The sequence below is a fragment of the Callospermophilus lateralis genome, chromosome 18 (genome assembly GCF_048772815.1).
Source record: "Callospermophilus lateralis isolate mCalLat2 chromosome 18, mCalLat2.hap1, whole genome shotgun sequence".
NCBI classification, from domain to species: domain Eukaryota; kingdom Metazoa; phylum Chordata; class Mammalia; order Rodentia; family Sciuridae; genus Callospermophilus; species Callospermophilus lateralis.
In genome coordinates, this window is record NC_135322.1 from 55,284,720 (window position 1) to 55,303,221 (window position 18,502).

The 18,502-nt window shown below is 47.8% G+C and overlaps 1 protein-coding gene across 1 annotated transcript in view; it reads right to left on the reverse strand.

The window, feature by feature from the left end:
* Positions 1 to 6,150: 6,150 nt before the first annotated feature.
* Positions 6,151 to 18,502, reverse strand: part of Fa2h (fatty acid 2-hydroxylase) — a 50,808-nt gene continuing 38,456 nt past the window's right edge. The window contains exons 3-7 of the mRNA XM_076838690.1: positions 18,330 to 18,472; positions 17,653 to 17,759; positions 11,951 to 12,123; positions 8,797 to 9,049; positions 6,151 to 7,488 (exon numbers count right to left, since the gene is read on the reverse strand). Coding sequence (XP_076694805.1) covers positions 7,409 to 7,488; positions 8,797 to 9,049; positions 11,951 to 12,123; positions 17,653 to 17,759; positions 18,330 to 18,472 — 756 coding nt within the window. The 3' untranslated portion in view covers positions 6,151 to 7,408. The remainder of the gene's footprint in view (positions 7,489 to 8,796; positions 9,050 to 11,950; positions 12,124 to 17,652; positions 17,760 to 18,329; positions 18,473 to 18,502) is intronic.

Here is an 18,502-nt window from a genome sequence, read left to right on the forward strand (position 1 = left end):
TAGTCTAAGAAATGTCATTCACTCATCAAGCTGTGTTCCATTCAAGGAACAGAAGTGAATTGTATGAAAAGACTTGTCTAGGGTCTTCACTTATTCATTTATTTGTTCTCCATCTACTGTCTCATTCATTTTGTTCTTCTCTTAGGTCAAGAGACTCAGGGACATGTTACTTATGGAAGGAAGGCTTTTCGGATAGGAAGGGCAGAGGGGAAAAAAGTGAAACAAGGATGTGGTCTTACTGGAGACTAGATAGATTTATGGGAAGGTCAGCCAGATTCCACAGTGAGTTTTGGAGCAAGGAGTTCAAGGGCAAGAGGCAGCTACCATTCTGCCCAGGACAATGGTCCAGAGAATATTAGCCCTTAGAGATCAACACTAACAGTCACTGCCCAATGGGTGCACTGGCCTGATAGAAATGGAATCACTCTGTGCACAACCTTTGAGCTTGTTTTTTCACATGTGATTTGCAGATACCACTTTCTCTGCATCCTCATCAGTATTTTGTTTGGTCACTGTTTTAAAGTATTTATTTCTTTGTTTTGGTACTAGGGTTTGAACTGGATGTTCTACCCTGAGCTATACACCCCAGTCCTTTCTGTTTTTTATTGGAGACAGGACCTCACCTAGTTCTCCAGGCTGGCCTTAAACTTACCATCCTCCTTCCTCAGCCTCCTGGGTAACTGAGGTTTTAGTACTATTTTTAGTTTTAGTAATTTTAATTAGATGTGTAGTGATATCTGCAAGTGGTTCTAATTGGCACTGCCTTAGTGCCTAATGATGTTGAACATCTTTTCATGTGCGGTTTGCCATCTGTGTAGCCTGTTTGGTGAATGTGGAGACCTATATGTCTTTTACCCATTAAACATTTTTTTTTTTACTGTTGAGTTTTGAAAGTTTTTATAACTTAGATATTAATCCTTTGTTAGATATATGGTGTCCAAATGGTGGTGGAATAACTGGACAAAAGATAAACTTGATTTAAGCTGCATACCTTATACAAAAACCAAATAGATCATAGATTTAAATGTAAAATTTAAAACTTTTAGAAAGTGCAGAGAAATGAGCAAATGGAGTGAAAGATTCTTTTCCTATAGAGAACATGTAATTTGGAGGGGGGGTACTGAGGATTGAAGTCAGGGGCACTCCACCACTGAGCAACATCTCCAGCCCTATTTTGCATTTTATTTAGAGACAGGGTCTCACTGAGATGCTTAGCACCTCACTTTTGCTGAGGCTGGCTTTGAACTTGAGATCCTCCTGCCTCAGCTTCTCAAGCCACTGGGATTATAGGGGTGCCCCACCTCGCCCAGCAAGAAAATGTAAATTTTTGAAAAAGTTTCAAATGAGTCTATTTAATAAAAGTGGTTATTCATACTAAAAAACTTACACACTATTCAGAATTAATTCCCACTTTCTTTGGATTTATCTTAGAATTGTTATTTTAAAAATTAAAAAATTAAAAAAGTTTTAGAAGAAAACATAGGAGAAAATCTTCAGGATCTAAAGCTAAGTGAAGAATTCTTAGACATGATATTAAAAGCACCACCCAGGACTGGGGATTTAGCAGAGTGGGAGAACACTTACCTAGCATGTGCAAGACCCTGGGTTCAATCCCCAGTACCTCCTCCCCACACACAAAACTTTATCCATAAAATTAAAAAAATGATATGTCAGACTTGATCAAAATTTAAAACTTGCTCTGCAAAGATCCTGTTAGGAGGATGAAAACACAGGTTATAGACTGGAGAAAATGTTTGCAAACCACATATCACATAATATTTCTAAATAATCCATGAGTTAAGGAGAAAATTTTCTCAAGGAAGTGAAAATACATCTTGCTCAATAAATTTAGTTATTTATTTGTGGTACCAAGGATTGAACCCAGGGCCTCACCCACCCTTGGCAAGTGCTCTTACCACTCTGCTATATTCCCAGCTCTTGCTCAATACATTTAGAGATTGATATCGTATAAATTATGTCCCTCAACAATAATGGAATGAAGTTTGATATCAATAACAGAAGGGAAGCAGGAACATTCACAAGCATACGGAACTTAAGAAACACTCTTAAACAGCCAGTGGGTCAAAGAAGTCACAAGGGAAATTAGAAAATATTTTTAGAATTTCCAGTACTTATGGGATGAAGCAAAAGCAAGGTTCATAGGTAAGTTTCCAGCTGTAAATGTCTAGAGTGAAAAAAAGAAGAAAGAATCTCAATGCCCAACTCTACACTTTAAGGGACAGGAAGAAGAGCAAACCAAACTCAAAGCCAGCAGAAAGGAGAAAGTAAAGACTAAAGTCAAAATAATCTACAGAACCAAAAGTTGGCTCTTCGTTTTTGTTTTGGTCTTGGGAACTGAACCCAGAGATGCTTTACAACTGAGTACATCCCACATCCATTTTACATTTTGAGGCAGGGTCTCACTAAATTGCTTAGGGCCTTGTTAAATTGCTGAGGCTGGCCTTTAACTTGAGATTCTCCTGCCTCAGCCTTCCCAAGTCACTGGGATTACAGGCATGCACTACTGTTCCAGGCTAATAGTCGGTTCTTTGAAAAAAATTAACAAAACTGACAAAACTTTAGCTAGACCGAGTAAAATAGAAAAGGTGAAAATAACAAAAATCACAAGTGAAAGTGGGGACCTTACTATCAACCTTATCAAACTGAAACAACAACAACAACAACAAAAAAAAACCCTACCAGGCTGGGGGTGTATTTCAGTTATAATGATGTCAGACACTGACGGCTTTTGACCTGATGATGGAAACAAAACTGTGTCGGACAAGCAGATATGCAGGTAAGGCTCTTACTGGGACTGCCATTTAGGAAGAGAGACAGGGTCTTGCTAAATCACCAGGGCTGGCCTAGAATTTGTGATCCTCCTGCTTCAGCCTCTTGAGGCTGGGATTATAGGTGTGTGCCACAATGCTGGGCTCCCACACCAACTTGTACTGACAAATCCTACTTCAAGTGCATGTCTTCATCTTCCTGCGTTTGCCTGAGAACCTTACTAAAGCCAAGGAATCTTCTTGGCTTGCACTGTGATTTGTTCCCACCAGCACTCAATGTTGAGCCTAATTCCCCAAGAAGGTATTAAGATGGTGATGACTGTAAGAGAGGTGTTTAGGTCTTTAAGATGGGTACTGCTGTCTTGTGGGAATTCTAGCTCTTGTAGGATTAGATCAAAACTCACAACAGGGGCTGGGATTATGGCTCAGCAGTAGAGCACTTGCCTAGCACAGGTGGGACCCAGGTTCGATTCTCAACACCACATAAAAATATAGGCATTGTGTTGTGTCCATCTACAACTAATATTTTAATAAAAAACCTCACTACAGCAGGTTGTTATATAGCCTGGCACCAACCCCGAATCCCTCTTTCCTACATGCTCCTGCCATGATGCCACTTGCCATAATATGGCATAGCCAGAAGCCCTCATTAGATGCTAAGCAGATGGGACCACCTGATCGTGAAATTTCAGTCCCTTAAATTATGAACTAAATAAACCTCTCTTCAGCCAGGTGTGTTGGTTGCACACCTGTAACTCCAATTACTAGAGAGGTAGGAGAATTGCAAGTTCACAAGTTCAAGTCCAGCCTGGGCAACTTAGTGAAACTCTGTTTCAAACTAAAAAATAAGAGACTGTGGATGCAGCTCAGTGGTACAGTGCTCTGGGTTCAATCCCCAGTACAAAACCCAAACAAAACCCCCACAAATCCCTAAAATTCAACAAACTCCCCACCCCACCAAAAAAACATTTCTTTATAAGGTATCCAGTTTCAGGCATCTGTTATAGCAACACAAAATGGACTAAGAGTTTGTAAGTCATGGAGTAGCCTGTAAGAGAGGGAGGAATTGATGCCCCTGAACACAATCCTCAACCAATAAGGGTGGAAGCTGGTGAGCAAATGTTCTAGTTTCTTGTCCTTTAGGTGGACAATTTTGGCAGCTATCTTCTATGCTTCTCAAGATGGCCTTGCAGAGTTTATATAAGAACTTATATTCATCTTCACATAATATTCCCCACTGCTGGGCATGGTGTGCATGCCTGTAAGTAATCCCAGTGGCTCAGGAGGCTGAGGCAGGAGGATCACGAGTTCAAAGCCAGCCTCAGCAAAAGCAAGGCACTAAGCAACTCAGTGAGACTCTGTCTCTAAATAAAATACAAAATAGGGCTGGGGATGTGGCTCAGTGGTCGAATGTCCCTGAGTTCAATCCATGATACCTCCTCAAAAATATTTAAAAAAGAAATATTCCCCACCATTCCCTTCCCAAACCTCCCCAACACACTACCTGCACCTATGTTCTTGTTTTAGCGTTTGCATTTCAAGGACCTAAATGAAGCTGGGATTCTACCTTTATGTTTTTTCTAGAACTAGAGATTTTATTCTGAGTTCTTTTCTGTTATAGCTGTCTGGGATGGACTTTTTCTGAAGATGAGAGTCCTGGCATCTTCTAATTTTACATTCATCCCGTGACATCCTTTGTAACTAAAATTCATTCAAGCAAAACACCTAACTGTATGTAAAGAAAGTTCCAGTTGAAACTTTGTAGCCATTGTAGCTTTTTGGAAACCTAGAGTTTATACACATTTCCTCTCACAAATTGTAATGATACAAGAAAGTAAATCAAGAGAACAGGTAAAGTGGGAAAGTACTGGAATGTAAAAATCAGGTACCTGCTTCAAGAAACAGTCATACGAAGGCAGTCATAAAGGGGAAGGGCTCCTTTATGCCACCAGAGGGCAGCAGAGGCCAGGAAACAGGCTGAGAGGCAACCATTAGACATACTGGCTGGAGAGAAGACTAGCATTTATCTGCCTTGTTACAAACTGGTCATTGTGCTGGGCACAGTAAGAAATTGTACGAAGTTCAAAAATAGAGATCAGAGACCAGAGGCAACAGAGGAATGGAACGGGGCAGAATTAATAGGGTAGTTCTTCAGGTCCATCAGGAAATGCTCCAAAGCCCAGGTCTGTGAAGCCAAAGTGATGTACCCTCTAGACATACAACAGCTCTGGCCTGTCCTTGGCCAGCTGGGTCTTTGGTGGAGAATCAGTGAGATAGATTGATAGGATCACTGAGGGTCATGTCAATTTTTAATTTTATTTTTTTTTTTTTTGTGTGTGTGTGTGGTAGTACCTGGGGAGGGGGGTGCTCTACTACTGAGCAACATTTCCCAGGCCTTTAAAAAATTTTTAATTGTGAGACAGGGTCTTGCTAAGTTGCCCAGGATGGTATTGAACTTGAAATCCTCCCACCTCAGCCTCCTGAGAACCTGAGATTACAGGCCTGTGCCCCTGCACCCTGCCCATATTTACTTCCAACAGATCATAATTTAAACAGCACTTCTCCTGAACAAACACTTTAAAAAAAAAATGTGTGTGTGTGTGTGTGTGTGTGTGTGTGTGTGTGCGTGTTTTGTACCAGGAATTGAACCCAGAGGTGCTTAACCACAAAGCCACATCCCCAGCCCTTTTTTATATTTTATTAGAAAGAGGGTCTCGCTGAATTGCTTAGAGCCTGGCTAAGTTGCTGAAGCTTTGAACTCTCCATCCTCCTGCCTAAACCTCCTGAGTCACTGGGATTACAGTTGTGCGCCATCACGCCCAGCAAACATTAAACATTCTTGATGAATCTTAGCTAGGGTTGCATAAATTCCAGAAGAGACCCCTCCACAGTGGCCATATCCAGGTAGTTTGCAGGAGCCATCCCCTGGGATGCAGGCAATAAGGGGAGATGCCACCTAAGGAGGATTTAAACACAGTAATAAATCCATAAGAGTCGGTCAGCTTTTTATTGTCACCAGGTCCCAGCAGTTCTACACAACCTTGTCAGTATAAAATAAAATCCTGGGGCTGGGATTGTGGCTCAGAGGGAGAGTGCTTGCCTTGCACGTGTGAGGCACTGGGTTTGATCCTCAGCACCGCATAAAAATAAAGCAAAGATATTGTGTCCACCTATAACTAAAAAATAAATACTTAAGAAAAAATAAAATAAAATCCTTTCCCTGTTAGTCCCCCTGCCATGTCCCAGTCACGATGGAGGAATCCGATGGAGTTGGCATCAACAAACAACAACGAATCCTTGCAGGTTTCTTTTCAATGTTTTATTTTTCAAAATATACAATTTATTTACATCTTTTTTTTCACAACTGTAATTTTGTATATTTATTCCAAAATCTTTAAATAGCCTCGCAGTAAACAGTACAAATCACAGGATCGGTCGAACTGCTTCTCTTTAGCCTTTACACGAATCGAGTTTTTAACAAGTTTCAAGTAGTAATGGTCTGTGGGTGAGAAGGGGCCAAAAACAGGGCAAAGCGATTTTTACATGAGTTCGACATGTAGGATTAGACAGGGCTGTCTGACTAGCTGCTTGGTCTGTGGCCAGACTGAGGACAGTTCTATCATTTATAAATAAGACCCTCTCAGGAGCAGTGAGGATTTTGGTTACAAGGAAGTCTGGATGGAGCCTCATCTGCAGGGTGTGGGATGTGGGGCGGGAGATAAGGCACCACACGAAGGCTCCTCCTTGGCTTCAGGAGGCACTGGCTGGGCGGGTCCTGAGTGGGGCCACAGGGGCCCACTTGTGCCAGGTGGAGGCCAAGAATGGCTGGGGCTGGGGTGGGCCACCAGTGGAAGGGCCTCTTCAGTCTCCCTGGGGAAGAAGTTTTGTGGCTCTAGGGCCAGAGGAGAGATGGCTAGAGCAGCTGGTGATTCCCAAAGACAGGGGCCAGGGCACCTGCCCGGCTTGAGGCAGAGGCCAGACACCCTAGGCTTCTGCACAGACAGGGGAGGGCCGGCTGTGTGAGCAGCCATTTGTGGTGGCAGGGGCTAGATGGGCTGCCCTGGGGCCCAAGGAGGCCTGTGGGAGGCATCATGCTGTCTCTTCTTGTGAGAGCCCTTCATTCACCTCAGAGCCATCCAACCCTCTTCAGGAAGTGCAGGAGGGGCAGGCAGAGCCACAGGCCCCACCACCCTGCCCCTGCTGTGACACTGGTCCCTCCACCGCTCGAGGCAGCTCCCAGGGAGCCCAAGGTGCTAAGGCACAGAGGGGGCCCAGGTCTGGCCCCAGGGGTCAGTTTTCTTCATGCCCCTTGGGGCTGTTGGTTGGGCTCTGAAGCAGTCTTATGGGCTGAGGCTGAGCCAGGATGCCAGTGGAAAGGCCAGGATGCTCCGGGAAGGAGCCAGTCCCTGAGGGCCACCTGGCCATCAAGAGGCCATGATCCTCCCATGGTGAGCCAGGAGGGCAGTCCTGCCTCAGGGTCTCCTTGGTACCCTCTACCCAGGGCCCAACAAAGCCCATCCTGCCTGGCCCAACCAACCTTCTTAGCAGGGTCTGGATGGAGGGTGGGGGCGGGGGCCACAGCCAGGCTGAAGGCAGAATGGAGGAGCTGGGAGGAGCTGTCACTGCGTCTTTGGGTGGGCTTCCTCTGGGATGAGTGTGTGGAAAAAGTAATCCCACAATTTAGTGCTGATGCCAAATCCTAGAAAGGGAGACAAGTGGGAAAGAAGGTAAGGTACAGACGAAGAGGCAGAGATAAACCTACCCGGGAAGGGAGCCAGGGCAGGGAAGGCGTGCAGGGAAGATTTCAACATCCGCCCTGTCTGCCAGGACCGCCCTGGTAGGACAGGAGTACAAGGGAACCTTGTTTCTAGTTTCTATTTCCCAGGGTACAGTGGGAATAAGCCCAAACTCCTGGTCTTGCCTGAGTCCCTGGGATTGCCTGGCTCTGCCTGCTTCTCCCCTGCCCTTCTCACCTCTTATGGGGCCAGCTTCCTTTCTGCCCCAGGGCTGGCCAAACCAACCTTGCTCTTGGCACACTCCTTCCCAGATGCTGGCTTTTCTTTATTTTTATTTTTTTAAATATTTTTTTTAGTTGTTGGTATATCTTTAATTTATTTACATGCAGTGCTGAGAATTGAACCCAGAGCCTCACACCTGCTAGGCAAGTGCTTGACCACTGAGCTACAACCCCAGCCCTGGCTTCTCTTTATTTGGGCCTCAGCTCTAATGGCATATGCAGTAATCCCTTCCTGGGCCATTCTGTTTTGAGCTTTGCTGTCCTCTAGTTGCTACATGTGCCACTAGGTTCTGGGAATGTGGCAACAGCTCCAGAGGAGCTGAGTTTCAGACTTTATCTCATTCAAATTCAGTTTCAATGTGAAAAAGGGATACTCAATTCAGTTACTAGAAAGCATGTAAGCACATCTGGAGCAGCTTACGCCTGAGGATCTAGATTTTATAAGATCTAGATAAAGATCAAGTATTCCCAGTGAAGATTTGACATCCATTGACATGTGTTATTGGTGCAAAAAACACCTTGGATTTTGAAGACTTAATATAAGAGAAAGAATGCAAGATAGCTCACTAATGATTTTTTTATATTAATCGCATGTTATTTTTACTGGGTTTAATAAATATAGCATTAAAGTTCCAACCATTCATGTTTATTCTTCCTTTTTAATGTGGCTGTCAGAAAGTTTAAAAGCAACACAAGGTCCACATAATGTTTTACTGGATGGTGTTCGGCCCCCCTCCCACCCCTGTGGTTCCTCAAATACCACCTTGCTTTATTTTCTTTATGGCGCTTACACTGTCTGAAATCATCTTTGTCATTTATTGACTTCCTTGTTTGCCTGTCTCTGCACAGCCACTTCCACCAGAAAGTGGTAAAGAGGGAGCCCTTTGTGTGTGCCCAGTACTTTAAATGGAGCCAGGATCTTGGTAGCTACTCAATGGCAGCTGTCAAATAAATCAACAAATGAACAAGGGAAGCGGGACCCGTCCTCACCTGACTTCTGGTGTGCAAAGTGATGTTTCACATGGTGGGCCTTCATTCTGTACAGGTAGGAGCCCTTGTGTGGAGAGCCGAAGTGCAGGTAGTAATGGGTCATGTCATACACGATGTAGCCCAGGAGACCACCAACAAACAAAGTGCCTCCCACTGCCTCAGGCAGGATGAGCCGCAGGACCATGTAGAAGAAGGCAACCACCAGAGAAGCTGGCACTGGGGGGAAGACCAGGCGGGAGCCATCGAAGGGTGCCTGTGGATAGAGGCCTGGGTGTCAGAGGCAGCCCTGGGCCCCAGGGCCTCTCTGTGGTCATGGAATGGTGAACCAGAGATACTCCCCATGGAGGATCAGGTGGAGCAGCCAGACATTCCGGTGAGAGGACAGCCATCTGTCATGGTTAGGCTTGGCATCATTGGCAGCTTTATAGAGGGCAGGGCCACCATGCCTGAAAGACCTAGAGAGAGGGTGCTGCTCCCCGGTTTCAAACCAGGATGAGATCAGGCAAGTTTCCCAAGAAAGCAGGACTAGGTGTGACGTGGGCAGGATGGGTAAGGATGTGCCAACAGCTCAGAGCCACTGCATTCTCCAGAAGCTACCGGATTCTAGAACTTATTTGGTGCTACACAGGAGCTCTGCACCCCTGGCCTGAGGGTCTTTCTGGAGACTGAGGCCTGAAGTCTTCTGGGACCTCAGTGAGCTGGGGTTGGTGCAGTTGGTGGTGGACAGAGGGACCAGAGAGACAGAGTTGACAATGTAGGCGTCCCCACCACCATCTCCTAACAGGAGGCCTGCCTTCTTCCAAAAGGTATCACAGTGAACCAGAGAACAAAAGGGCTAGGCCCTTGGTTAAATCTCAGAGGCTCTGGTAAGCCTTTAGACTGCTTGGTTAGCATTCTGAAAAAGGAGAGACCCTGTGTGGGCTGAAGAGAGAGAGAGAGAGAGAGAGAGAGCAGGCAATGTGGGTCTTCCTACACTCAGACCAGCAGCAAGGGACCCGTGCAGGGCTAGAGAACCAGCTCTCAGAAAAAGGACAGAGGGAGGATGAGGGAGAAAGGGAGAGGGAAGGAGTGACCCTGATTTGGAGCATTTGATAATTCTCATGGTGAAAATGCCTCTACCAGAGCCGATCTCAAGCTACCGTCACTGAAAGTGGAGCTGGAAGGGGTGTGGGTTATTTCTCTTGTGAGGGTCTAAGCCAGCTGCAAGTCACAGTTGGGTTAGGACCCTCAGATAGCCCTGGACGTCTGAGAAGAGGTTCCTGTTGGAGCCCACGTGGCTACAGGCTACATAGGCTCTTTGTGTCCTCATGGTGTGGTGAGGCAGCGGAGGGCCTAGACATATTGGTGTGGAAGTGTCTATGAAAGGGAGACTGAGACAGCCCCTGGGTCCCCAGGGTGACCTTAGCAGATCCTCAGGAAGTTGTTTCATCCTCTGAGGATGGTGAAGTTAACACAGCAGGCAGCAGATCTGACAGGCATTGCGAAAGCCACAGGGTGGTGGGTGGGTGGGGGCGCGGACATGGCTGTGGATGCAGCACACCTGGGAGAGAAGGGGTCAGATGGGCTGAATGTCAACCTGGAGGAAGGGCACTGGCCAGGTGGGGCCTGACAACTCTTAGAGCATACCTGAGTGACAGGTCAGCCCAGGATTGGCCACGCAACCAAGTCTGGCTGTTACATAGGACCCCTGGAATACAGATCCACTCTGGGAGAACAGGGTGAGTATCACATCCACCCACCTGACTACTCTCTCCGTAGGTCAGTAAAATCCTGAGTTTGACTGAACTCCTTCAGACAAGTGAAGCTGAGTTGCTGCCATGAAACCCAAGTTCATTATCAGCAATATAAGGGTCTTAAAGTTTTGCTTCTTTCTTCTACATCTGAACTGTGTCCTAAAAGTATTTTCCATGCCACATCTTCTGATTCATGCCCAGCAAGAAATAGAATGTGAGGGAAAAGAACTCACTTTTATTTTTTTTCCTCCTCCTCCTTATTTTGGTATCTGGGTTTGAATCCATGGCCCCCTGAGTGCTAGGTAAGTGCTCTACCAGTGAGCTACATCCCCAGTTTAAGGACTCACTTTTGGGAAGATGTAAATGTTCAGGGAAGTCTGGATTGTGGGGATGACTCCCCGGGGTTCACTCTGGGAAAGGACAAAGACAGCAGAGTACAGGGCAGATCTGGCTTCTAGTCCCCACTTCTGTTAAAGTCACATAGTCCTTGAAGTGCCCCAAGGGGGTGAGTGCTTGAGAGCACAGATGCCAGAGGCCACAGAATGAGGCACAATATCCTGGCAGTGCCAGGTGTGACCTTGGGTGGGTTGTGGAGTTCCCTAGATTCCCCATAGCTCAGTTTCCTGGTCTGTGGAACAGAGCCACAAGGGCAGCCGGGTGCCATGACACCCGTAAGCCCAGTGACTTGGGAAGCTGAGACAGGAGGATCACAAGTCCAAGGTCAGCCTCAGCAACTTTTCAAGACCCTGTCTCAAAATGAAAAGGGCTGGGGATGTGGCTCAGTGGTAAAGGGTCTCTAGATTCAACCCCCACTTAAAAAGGAGGAGGAGGAGGAGGAGGAGGAGGAGGAGGAGGAGGAGGAGCCACCCCCAGGGCAAGGATTTTGACTGTTTCCTCTAGCACAGGGCCTGGCCCATAGAAAGCACTCAGTGAACATATGTTGGGTGGGTGAATGGGTGAGTTATTGTGAGGATTGAAGAAGATGATGCATGCAGAGTACCTGGGTCAATAACAATGGGGCAGGGCCTAGTGGCACACGCCTTAATCCCAGAAACTTGGGAGACTGAGACAGGAGGATCACAAGTTCCAGGCCAGCCTCAGCAATTTAGCAAGGACCTAAGCAACTTAGTGAGACCCTGTCTCGAAATAAAAAATAAACAGGGCTGGGGATGTAGCTCCCTGGTAAAGTGCTTCTGGGTTCAATCCCCGGAACCAACAATTAAATAAATAACAATGGAGTTTGTGCAGACACATGCTCCCTCTGTCCACCTGGCTCAGATTAGGATGCCCAATCCAGTTATCCAACTCAGCGATATCAAAAGCCCTTGGTTTCCTGTCACTCCAGCCCAACATCAGACTCCCAGGAAGATCCACCGCTGGGGGGCTGGTTATAGCTGCAGGTGGTGGGCCCCGTTACTGACCTTGTGGTGCTGGCCGTGCATGACGAAATGCAGCGTGATGAGGTAATAGCTGTTGCTGGGAGGCTTCATGTGGAACAGGAAGCGGTGGATGAGGTACTCGATGAGGCTCCAGAGGAACATCCCCAACACGAAGAGGCCGGGGAACACAGACTCAGGCACAGCCACTGAGTACTCTGCCGGAGAGGCAGAGAGGCCTGAGTCAGAGCTGATGGGTTCCAGGGTACACCAAGGCCTGGTGGCTCTGGATGTCCCCACCTCGTCACCCCTGGGCAGCTGGGGAGCTGTTGCCAGGAAACACTGTTGGAGGCCTTGGGTGAAACTGGGAAGAGGCTGTGAGGACCTGTACTAGGCTTGGGAGAGGCTCTTTAGCACGTTTTCCTTAGAGGGACTGTAGGAAGCAGAGCTACGGCCAGATGCCGGGCTGCTGCCTGGATGGGTGACTTGCCACAGTGGCACGGGTGAGAAGAGACAATCCCAACAAAGCCAGTGGAGACAGGGGTTACTGATGGAAGATTGGGGACCATGGGCAGGAAGGGGAGGAAAACCCAAGTAGAAATCTCAGCAGACAAGACTTGAAATCACAGCATCCGAGGAAGACCTGGGAAAACTCAAGATGGGCCTGGATGGGGATGGGAAGGCTGGACAGACCTAATGATTTTCAAAGGTTGGGGGGCGGGGGACACCCTGCAGCCCTTGCAACTCTTGTTACTTCTCTCCACTCCACTCTGCCCTTGGCCTCACGAGGACTTCAATCCTTGTCCCTGCAGCTCTGGTCCAGTTTCCTCTGTGTCTATCCTCACCCTCTGAGCTTTCCCTCTCTCTCCCACAGGCCTTCGCTTTGGCCATACTTTCTCTTTGTAAATAACAACTATATCAAAATACAGTTCTTGTGCCATATACACCACCTGCGTGTGGGTGGTTCTTTGGGACACCTCGAGCTGTGCACCATGGCCACCGTCAACTGATGCGTCTATCTGTCCCTTCTCAGGCTGTCTCATGGAAACTCTGCCTCTGTCCCCAGGGTTGAAGCTTTGCCTCTCCACCTTCTCGGCTCCATCTCACTTCAGCCACTCCCCACATGCTGACGACCCCCATCTCTATACTTCCAACCCTCCCCTGGATGGCTGCTTGCTACTGGGCATCTCCATGTGTGCACGGGCCCCATAGCTAACATCCCCCCCAAAGAAGCCAGTCAACTTCCTCTTTCTTCTCTTAGGCTGTTCCTCCTGGGTTCCCTCCTCATTGAGGGGTTCTCACATTTCCAAAGGAGCCGGACTCAACCTGCCTCCCTCCCCCATGTCCAACAGGCTTAGGGCCTCACTAAGTTGCTGAAGCTGGCTTTGAACTTGTGATCCTTCTGCCTCAGCTTACTGAGCAATTGGGGTTACAAGTGTGCGCCACTGTGCCCAGCAACCGTAGACTTTAAAATGGCTAATTTGATGGTATATGGATCTCACCTCAATTTAAATCAATCTGTCTAGGGTCATTTTGGTGCTCTTAATCCATTACCTTATCACCTCTTGCCCCATGGCAACCCCAGCAGCCCCCCTCAACTCCCCCCGCCCCCCGCCGCCTCCACATGCTGTTAAAACCTTCCATGGTGCCTCATGGCCTTTAGGCAAAGTCCAGTCTCCACAGCAGAGCACTCAGGTCTCAAGATCTGACCTTGCTGACCACATCCCCAACTGAGGTTTGGATTCTGTCACCTTACTAGGGCCAAACCAAATCACCTGTGGCTCCTAAGATATACTGCATTCTTTCCCCCCAGCTCTGTACTTCTGCTCCTGTTTCCTTCCCTGGAATCCCCCTGCCTGCCTTAGCCCTGGAGATCCAGCCCACGAGTGAGGCCCGTGCAGATGCCTTCACCCACTCGGCGGTTCTTGCCTCTTACTCTGCCTGCCTGCATCACCTGTAACTGCATTGTACTGTGGGCCATTTTTCTCTTCCACCTCCACCCACTAGGTGCTAAGAATCTTAGGAGTGGGGTCTGTATCTCCAGTGCACAGAGAATAACAGAGGAAAACCTCATCGTGGGGATGAGATTAGACCTTTGCCACTCCCAGGGCAGAGGTAGGCCCAGAGGGAGGCAGCTTTGGGTTTGGTTAAGGAGCTTCTTCTGAGGGGCTGGGGCTGTCGGTAGGCTCTGGCAGGCCCTGGACCAATGACCATGGTGGCTGCTGAGGAAGGAGGAAAGGCTGGAAAGGCAGGAGGTTTTTGGCCAGACTCAGGCCAAGCCCCACTCTGATGTCTGAATGAATCTCCATGGAACTGACATGTGATGCAGCCAAGATTCAACCCCAAAGGCTGCATCTCTCTCGTCAGGTTTCAAGCTGGTCTAACACCTCTCGTCAGTGGGGCCTGCCATGCCCACCTTTGGTCCAAGGGGCTTGCCTAACAGCTTCACTGACTTTGACTGCAGGTAGCCATTTGGCCTTGGCTGGTCAGCTCTGGTTGGCAAGAGGCCCAGCTTCCAGGGAAGTCCTGACTCCTCTGGGGTCCTTCAGAGCACTCTGGTGAAGCGCAGACAACATGGACTCTGGATTTGCAGACCTGCATTCAAATCCGGATCTGCCTCACCTACAGTTAAATACCTATCCACCTTGAAGGGCTGTTTTTAGGGTGGAGGTAATATAATACCTGATTATATGATAAGCATATGTGTTCAGTTATATAAGAAGAACAATATATAGCCATGAGCAGTGGTACAAGCTTGTTATCCCAGTGACTCAGGGGGCTGAGGCAGAAGGATTGCAAGGTTGAGGCCAGTCTGGGCAACTTAGTGAGACCCTGTCTTAAAATTTAAAAATCTTAAAAAGGTCTGGGGATGTAACTCAGTGATAAAGTGTCCCTGGATCAATCCTCAATACTGCAAACAAAAGAAAACAAAAAACAAATAATACCTCATTGTATATTAATAATTTTGAGAGTCCTACTTTTACCCTTTCTCTTTTGATTCTCTCAGCAGAGTTCTACAGGGTCTCTTGTTGAGGGAAAAGGAGTTTCCTCTCTGGCTCTCCCTTGACCTTGAAGGTACCCTTCCTTGTCACATAGTTCTGGACACATAGGACTAGACACACAGGAATAGTCCCAAGTCTTTGGCCTTGACCTTTGGCAGGGCTCCCACGGCACAATCCCATTGGAGGCCAGCATTCTCATGCGGGATGCTCTTCAGCAATAGTTCTGGCTGGGCCTTACTTTAGTCTCAGGAATCCTGACAGTCCTAATGTGCCCTGGGGGTCATTCTGAATTTGCAGAATATAGCTGGCTTTTCAAAGTATCTGCATATATACATTTAGGAATTCAGCCTTGAACTAGTGTCTCCCTTCAGCTTGCACTGCTTACTGGCACGCTGACTCTTCTGAACTGATTCTAGGTCATCCCTTTGTCCAGCTGTGGCACTGGGACTCCTCTGAGTATCCCCTTGCCTGGCTTTGTGGGCTCTTATGTGCTCCATGTCTTGTGTCTTGCATGACGAGCTGGGGGATCATGCCACCTTGCTGGCCTCGTGGTCACAGGCTTACTGGCCCTCCACACTGGACCACACAGGCACATCTTAGCTGCTTGCAGAGGACTGTGCTGCTGAGGAGTCCTCAAATTGCCCTCCCTGCCATGCAGAACAGTCCCCTCCTATAGGTCAAGCCTCCGCCCGCCCCCTCACCCCAGCATCACCCTGTCTGCCCAGCCGGCTGGAGCTGGTACTGAGTGGCATCTTGGGAGGAATCCGGCAGAGGGATCTGGGCCAAAGCTTCAGTGTCCCCTTCCCCCTCCGGCAGCCAGCCCTGGCGGCCCTGCCACTGTCAGTGATTGTTAGGGGAGCTCTGGGTGGACAGTGGGCGATTCAGCCAGGGGCCTTCTGAGCAACAGGCCCTGTGCTGTGCCTGAGCTATTCAGTGTGGGCAGAAAAGGCTGACTTTGGCTCGCAGGGCACACACGGTAACCCCTAGTGACTGGCTTCGAGGGGGGCTGCCTCCAACTTGCTCATCCACGTCTCATCCTGGGTGAGGCGGATAAACGGAGGCTCCCATCGCTGTGGTCATGACCCCTCTTTAAACCTTTAAGCCCTTGACTTGCTGCCCCTGGGGGAGGTGAGCAGGAGCAAAGCCTTGGGATATGGGGGAAGGAGTCAGCACCTGCACCTGATAGACTGAGCAGGGCTCAGAATCAGGAATGTGACTGTCATCAGCAGAGGAAGCCCCCCCGAGAGGCATGGTACTCCTGATACCTCCCGGAGGTGCCAGACAGACCACCTGAGCAGGTGAAGCTCAGGATACCAGAAGGCTATGCAGTGAGTTTGTGGGGCAGGTTGGCAGAATGGCCACCCTGAGACACCTGGTCCTACAGGGCCCATGTCAACCCCTTTCTCTGTCCTCTGTCCCCTGATTAGAAGCTGTTGGACACCTTGTCTCTACATCCTGGGTGACAGGAACCTGGATCCCTTGGTTGACATCTGAGAGGCTTTATTTCCTCAATCTTACTTGTAATTTTTTGAAATTGGCAGATAAAATTGTGTGCTTACTGTGTACGGCATGATGTTTGAAGCACAGACACACTGAGCAATGACTGCATTTCCTCAGACTCAAGAAGGGATGATAACAGTGCCTTCCCATAGGGCTGCTGGGCTAAGGGGGCTCCATGAGCCAGTCCCCGGAAAGCACCCGGCTGAGTGCTCAGCAGAGGGCGTGGTGTTACTCCCAGGCTAGGGATCTGCTGCCCAGTCCTTTGCCTTGGACATGTGCTAGGACCCTCCCAGATCTGTCTCCCCCAGGTTCTCTGCTGATCTGTGCTCTGATTGCAGACCAGTCTGAGTCTAGCTCTCAGCTGTGCCACCTGGTAAAATGATTTCATTTTATTATTTCTTCTTCTTTTTCCTTTTGCTGTGCGGGGGATAGAACCCAGGGCCTTGTGCACATTATGCAAGTGCTCCACCACGTTCCTACATCCCCAGCCCTTTTTATTTTTTATTTTGAGATAGAGTCTTGCTAAGTTGTCCAGACTGGCCTCAACCTTGCAGTCCTTCTGCCTCAGCCTCTCAAGTTTCTGGAATTACTGGTGTGCCTCACTGTGACTGGCTTTGTTTAATTTCTTTATATAAACATGTATATTTTAAATATATTTATTTTAATATATAAATATGCCAAATACATTTATATATATTTATATTTACATGTATTTATATATTTAAAATATATATTTGTACAATATACATATATTTATAAATACATATTTATAAATATACACATATATTTACTTTTCAATGGACTTTTATTTTATTTATTTATGTGAGGTGCTGAGAATTGAATGCGGTGCCTCACACATGCTAGGCAAGTGCTCTACCACTGAGCTACAATCCCAGCTCCCTTGTTTAGTTTCTTGTCAAAGAACCTCAGGTTTTATATTTCCTGGTATTAGACTCATTGAGAACACCCCTGCCACCCTTGTCCCAACCTGTTTATTGCTATGCCATCTGGGGAAATGACTTTGTTTAGTTTCTGCTGATGTGTTGCTGAGTTTTGTATCCATTTTGGGGTTGGATGGAAGTCTGCCAAAATGTTTCAAAGTTTTCTATACTTAGGCCTCACTTAGAATCTTGGTATGTGGTTTGGGGTCTTATGTTCTTAGAAATATAGGCATAAGAGAAGGAACACACAGATCTCCTGCCTCCAGGACCCATGGGAACAAGTCTGAAAGGAACCTGGTATTACCTGTTGTGAACGATGTGAAGAGGCGGACGTTGCCTTGGGCAAGAGTTCGGTAGTAGGACCAGCTGAGGTACAGCATCAGGGGCACCCAGATGATGGGCACACAATACCTGCAGGAGAGCCATTGGGGTGAGAGAGATACATGCATGGGGGTTCCAACAGGTTCAGTTTCCCTCGTTCAACTGGGGAGGGGACAATGTGATGTAGCATATGTAGAAAGCACATGTATAAAGTATCGGAGACCTGGAGTTAAAGGACACTAGTGGGAGTTATGGGGGATAAAACAGGTTGTGAGTCCATCTACCCCTGTCTGAGATGTGTCATTGGGAGAAAAGAACCTCATCCCATTGTTGCTGACTTTGTGCAGCTGGATAGACACTGACCTCTTGTGGCAGAAGAGCTAATTGCAGGTAAAAATTTTCCTATGGGCAATAGGAACTGCTAACCCAGAAGAGGAATGTGAATGGACTAGGGGTGGCATTCAAAGTGGTTTCTGGTTACACTGAGTGGACAAAATCATGCACAGGAATAGATTATGTCTATGGCATGTCCCACCCTCCCCAAGAGCTTAGAGTACCTCCCTATATTCCAGGGAGGAACCTGATTGCCTATTCTTCTGTAACTGACTGGCACTATCAGGAGAGAAGGACAGCCAACCACAGATTTCTTGCAAGGCTCACCAGGCAGTCTTGGAGAGGGCCTCGACAAGGTCTGAGTGAAAGAGGCGAATGGGCCTGGTCACAGGCTGGTGGACCCACTCATCATACTTTTCTCCCAAGTGGCCCACCTGCCACAGGAGAGGCTTCTGCCAGTCTACCAGGTCCTGAAAGAGACAAGGTGGACCCTGTATATT